The sequence below is a fragment of the Terrapene carolina genome, unplaced genomic scaffold (genome assembly GCF_002925995.2).
Source record: "Terrapene carolina triunguis isolate 2854851 unplaced genomic scaffold, T_m_triunguis-2.0 Scaffold34029, whole genome shotgun sequence".
Lineage (NCBI taxonomy): Eukaryota > Metazoa > Chordata > Testudines > Emydidae > Terrapene > Terrapene triunguis.
Genome location: NW_020698380.1, coordinates 1,381,243 through 1,387,242, shown reverse-complemented (window position 1 = coordinate 1,387,242; position 6,000 = coordinate 1,381,243). Strand labels below are relative to the sequence as shown.

Genomic DNA, 6,000 nt, shown 5'->3' with positions numbered 1-6,000 from the left:
TCTCTTTATGCTTTAGCTCATCATCACTTACCTAGGCTAAAGGTCCCGAACGTATGTATGCTAACTTGCTTTAGCTCAACAGGCTGTGGCCTTCAGGTTACTTACATTACAGCCAAAATACTCTAGAATAAATCTATTCTAATAAAACATCAAACCCATAAGAAAAGCTATACAAACAAGCAGGCTAGCTCTGTGGGCTAGATATACAAGAATGCTGTTCCTTCAGAGGATGGAATGCGTGATTCTGTCTCAATTTTTGGATGCTCTTTTATTTTAATTATAGGTGGGGCTAGACGTACCGCCTATTAAGGTTGTCAGACACTTTCACGTAAGACCATGTTTTCAGCAGCTTATAACTTTTTTGTCAGTTTTTAACCATTTGGGTTGAAATTTGCTGTGCCAGGTGTCTGCCTGAGGCTGATTTTGAAAAATTTCAGCCAAAACAGTTCAGAAGTTTCTGAGAATGAGGTTAGGGAGAAAATACATTGTTTTGCCAGTGTTAAATTTTGGTGACTTTTTTTTTTTCTTAAGTGCTAGCGCCCTCATGCTTTGGAGCAGGGGCCTGTAATTTGGTCTTTTTGTCAGAGATGTGCCTTTTGTTGTCCTCATGAAAATCTGCCTAAACTTGGCCAAGTTATACACCTTTAAAAAAATCAGTTCTTAGATTTTTAGCAGCCAAATTCCTCAAAGATTCCATCAGCACTGAACTGCCAAGCTCTGACTGGAGTGTCAGCTTTCCCTGCAATAGCAGCTCTGGACTGCTGCAGGCCATCCTGAACTGAGAACAGGGCGAGACTCTCCTGTGCTCTGTGACTGCATCTCCAGCCCCTGCTGAGCCCAGGGAGGAGGAAGTTGTCTGATTCTAATGCACAGAGGACAAGAGCTATCTGAGTGAGGGGCAGAGGGAGTACATTGGAACAAAGCTGTGCAGTTTGTGGAAACTGGGACTGGAGGCTAATGGGGGCGGGGGAGAGAACAGGGACTCGAGTTTTGGCGGAGACTAGTACTGTCTAGGTAAGGAGACTGGGACTTGAAGGCAGTGAATGGCTTTTCTAGAGGATTAAGAGCTGGGCAGAGAATTGGTGAGGGGAATAGTATGTTCTATAACTAGTGCAAGAGGGCTGAGTTAAGATTACACAGGCAATTTTAATTCTGGCATTTCGTTTCCTAACTGAGTTTTGTAACATTAATCTTTTAATGTAGCGTTTGTGTATGATTTAGAAGTACTTCATACATTATCATTATTAGCACTTTGCAGTTGATAGAGTATTGTTAGAATAATTAAAGATAAACTGCTTTTAAAGGAAAGATTTAACCACCTTGCTGAGTGCAGTAAATCAAAAGCTCACATTATACATGAACACTTGTCACCCCACAAGCTATTAATAAATATTTGAAAATAAGGGTCTAACTAGAGTATTTAATTTCTGAGCCTTGCGCTGCCAGGGGCCATATAGCTGAAAAGATACTTGACATGACATAAACCTATGTCCATGCTATTGATATTGTGCAAACCAGAGTGTTTAAATATTGATCATAGAAATTATAGATGGAAGACTCCTAATTAGGCCATCTAGAGAGTCCGTTATTCTGCCAGCACAGGATTCTGTTGTATGTTAGTGTATCGTCAATTCTAGTTTTGAGGGTTCTGAAAAATGAGGCTTCCATTGCATTATTTGGGAGACAGTTCCACAGGTTGATACAGAACATGCTCAGAAAGCTTTTCACCTTATACTATTTTTTTCTTAATTTCCTCACTTTAAAAAAAAAAACCACCTTTTTTCACCCTGTATTTTTCCTTCATCGGGCTCTACATCCTTTTAAATATTGTTAGACTTAAAATTTAACCTCTTCCTCCTTCATTGTTGCTTAGCCATGACTTATATATTTGGCTATGTCTTTCCTCATAGGTCAATTGTGTAAAACTTCAGAATGTTGTGCTAAGTAAAATAAATGCCATTTTCTCTTAAAGGAATGCTATAATCTTGATTTTTTTTAACTTAATTTTTTAGAAATCCAGTTTCCAAATAGAACTCCTTAGTGTCCTAGCTTGCTTCTTTAAAAAGTATTCTTGTTTTAAAAAAATAAGGGTTTTTCTGCTCCCTATTTGTCTTTTGAGATGACCTGAGATCAATGCTACCAAACATGCTGACACCCACATCTTCCCCTTTCTGTCTGCAAACAGTTGTGTTCTACTTAGAATCATAGAATATCAGGGTTGGAAGGGACCTCTCAGGAGGTCATCTAGTTCAACCCCCTACTCAAAGCAGGACCAATCCCCAATTTTTGCCCCAGCTCCCTAGATGGCCCCCTCAAGGGTTGAACTCACAACCCTGGGTTTAGCAGGCTAATGCTCAAACTACTTGTTCAGTTTAAACTCTGCTGCTGCTGGTATTAGTGATGAAACCCCTTTAAAGGGCGGGAGGATGGGTGTAATATACAGTGAAATATACCAAGATAAAGTGCTGTCAAATGCAAAGTATGGTGATGAGGAAACTTAGTTATTATGGTAGGCCTTGAAGACCCTTCTGGGGGTTTAGGGGCTCATTGTGTTAAACTGCACACAACAGAAAAATTATCCTTGCCCCCAAAAGAGCTTACAGTCTAGAGGATGAAGAAAATGTGTTAATTTTCCATTTTAACAACAGTGGATACATTTTCAAGTTGATGGTGTCTCTTTAAAAAATAGCCTTACATGTAGTAGAAATATTGTCCATTCTGAGATTATTAGAAAAATTAGAACCAGGAAACTCAATCAGAGAGAAAGCTATGATGTTTCCGAGGGGCATTTTGATACTCTTTATCTAGAGGTTAAAGAAGCCATCTCCTTTACCTCTTTTTTGGAAATTAATTTAGAGCCCTGAGGTGTAATGACAATATAGCGATAACATTAAGAAAAGCAAGATTTAATTGGAGGGGGGAAAATTGGGGAAAGATCCTAATGATTAGCCTGTGAAAGAGTCTCCCAAGAAATGATTGGACTTTCACCATCACATGAGGCACTTCAAATTTGACTAGACAAAGCTGTGTAGTAGAAGCAATCCTGCAAGAAGAGAATGAGGGAGAAAGGTTAGTAAAAATAATTTCCCCATATCTTTATCCAGTTAATATAATGAGGGATTCTCCTCTCCAGTGTACGACTGGCACTGGCGTACAGCTCTGATGTCCTCAACTAAATATATCTTTGGACAATCAGCCTCCATAGCCATGTTCTGTTTTAGGCATTTGTTTAATTAGGTCTTGGTTTCTTTTAAACTACTAGTCTTAAAAATGCCTATATTCTGCAAAGGATTTACCCAAAGAAAAGTAAGTATGGAGCCGGAACAGGATGACAGGTGTTTAAATTGTTTGTTTGTATAATACTTTGGATATTGTGGACATATGTCACCCCGAAGCAGAGATCTCGCTAGCAGTCTGGAAAGTGCCAGTCTTAATGTACGTCTGGTGCAATGTACTCTTGCTTGGAATTGCCTTCCGCTGTTTTGGGTTATGATTATGACATAAATTAGTTTTTTAGTGGATTTTTACAGGCATCTTTCAGGAAGCTTTCTTAGTGGAAAATGAGCTTTAATGTGTCAGTCTTCCTCTCCCTCAATCTGAAATCTGCTAAATGTGCACTTATGTGGTATATTAATTGTTACTGTATTAATAATTGTTCAATAAAATGGTAGTTTTGTTTGCCATAACTTGAACTCTATCAGGTTCCTAAGATTTTGTACATAGCCCATGTGAACTAATGAAATAAATCACGTTTTAATTCTTTCCTTTTTTAAATTAAAGCTTATTTAAGGAAACATTCAGCAAGAAACTTTCATATTTGTCACTTACAGTAGAGTGATACAGGATTATTTCACTGGTGTTAAGCAAGCCAGGAATTTTGCATTCAGCAATTAAAACTCTCAGGTTCATATTTCCAGTTAGTGCTCTACAAAATATATGAGTGGTGTACAGCTGTTTTCCAGTCAACAGTTATTTAAAATTTGTTCAGGAATTAGGAAAAAGCCATAACTGGCTGCCCAGCTGTTTATAACTAAATATGGAACTTGCATGGCAAGTCTGGATTATTTGACTCATAGCTCTTAATTTTTTTTAAAGGCACATAACACCAGAGAAGTTTTACGTGGAAGCTTGTGATGATGGAGCAGATGATGTTCTTGCCATTGACAGAGTCTCCACAGAGGTCACTCTTACAGGTATGCTTCTCACCAGCACTAGGCCAGCCGATTAAAAAGTACAGTGACAAAGTGCAATAAGCAATCTAAATACTACTTCAAAGCTTAATGTCAGGGTTCTTTGGATAGCTTACTGAATAGCCACATTAATTATTTTGATACCTTAAGTCTCTTTTCACCTCACTCATGGTGTTGAGTTTTTTTGTCTCCTTTGTGGACTGGATATTTATTTGCAATAGCAGAAATCTAAAATGTGCCACAGCATTTTGATTATTTTCAGTAAAAATTAACTATTTTAAAGTATTCGTTGATATTTATTTCTGCAGCTCAACATGTAATTTTTATTGGAAGGTGATTTTAAGGTTCTTTGTAGTTATGTAGCTGTGTGTATTAAAAATGTGTGGTGAAAATATATGGTGCATATAACTAAGGCTAAGATTTTGTCACGGTTATTTTTACTAAAAATAACCGGACAGGTCACGGGCAATAAAAATTCACAGAGCCCATGACCTGTCTGTGACTTTACTTAAAATAACAGGGGGCAGGGCTAAAGTAGGGGGGAGGAATGGAGTCTCATGATGGGGAGCGACCGACAGGTCAAGCCCCCAGCCATGGCGGGTGGCACACCCCTGGCTCCAGTGGCCGCAGCAGGGCGCAGCGCCCCCGCTCTGGAGCTGGCCGTAACTGCGGAATAGGGGTGCATGGCCCCGGCTGCAGCCCCCGCCAAGCCCCAGCCACAGCTGGGGTGGGGGGCGCACGGCCCTGGGACACTGTGGGGCTGGGACGTGCGGCCCCCGGCAGAAGCCACGGGGCTGGGGCTGCAGGGTCCTCGTTCCAGTCCCAGTTTCAGGGCAGGGACGCAGAGTCCTGCCTCCAGCCCCAGCTGCTGACAGCTGAAGTGGAAGAAGTCACAGAGGTCCGGTAAAGTCACAAAATCCTTGACTGCCGTCACCTCCCGTGACTAAATCGTAGCCTTATGCATAACAACTGATTTGGGGCTCCCACTCATTTAATTTTTTTATTTTTTGATAACTGTATGACTGCATCAGTTTGAAATGTTGACTTATTCATGCTAATTAGGACTGATGCCACAGTCTGGACTCAAGCATACGAAAGATGAATGTCGTGCAAATGTGCTCCTGTAACTTCTGAGAGCTCAATTTATTCAGCTTAACAAGGAGAAGGTTAAGGGGTGACTTGAATACAGTCCACAAGTATCTACTCAAGGAATAAATATTTAATAATGGGCGCATCAATGCAGCAGAGAAATGTATAACACGATACTGTGGCTGGAAGTTGAAGCTAGACAAATTCAGACTGGAAATAAGGTGTAAATTTTTGACATTGAGGACAATTAACCATTTGACCAATTTACCAAGTATAAATTGGTAACTTTTAAATCAAGATTGGATGTTTTTGTAAAAGATCTGCTCTAGGAATTATTTTGGGGAAGTTCTATGCCGGTGCTATACAGGAGGTCAGACTAGATGATCACAGTGATCCCTTCTGGCTTTGGAATCTATGAACTTGGCCAAAATATAGTTGGTGATTATTATTTTTTTTTAGCTTTTTCCTGAGGCTGTTAAAAGGCTACAGTTTGAATTGTTTGATAGTTCTGTGCTATGGTCATAACTTAACATTTTACTTTTGCAAATTTGTGTGGTTTTAACAAACACGCAGGTTGTTTCCCAGGTGAAGACCTGATACTAAATTGCAACTTGAAACAAACCATTTAATACTGAGCTATGAACTTCAGAAAATAGGATGTTAAAAGTGCACTCACATGCTGTCTTACTGAGAGGAGCTGCTACAATACTTTCCCTTCATA

At 39.7% G+C, this 6,000-nt stretch overlaps 1 protein-coding gene across 1 annotated transcript in view; it reads left to right on the top strand.

The window, feature by feature from the left end:
• LOC113405160 (phosphatidylinositide phosphatase SAC1) overlaps positions 1-6,000 on the top strand; it is a 54,468-nt gene that overhangs the window by 14,128 nt on the left and 34,340 nt on the right. The window contains exon 2 of the mRNA XM_026646082.1: positions 4,096-4,193. Coding sequence (XP_026501867.1) covers positions 4,096-4,193 — 98 coding nt within the window. The remainder of the gene's footprint in view (positions 1-4,095; positions 4,194-6,000) is intronic.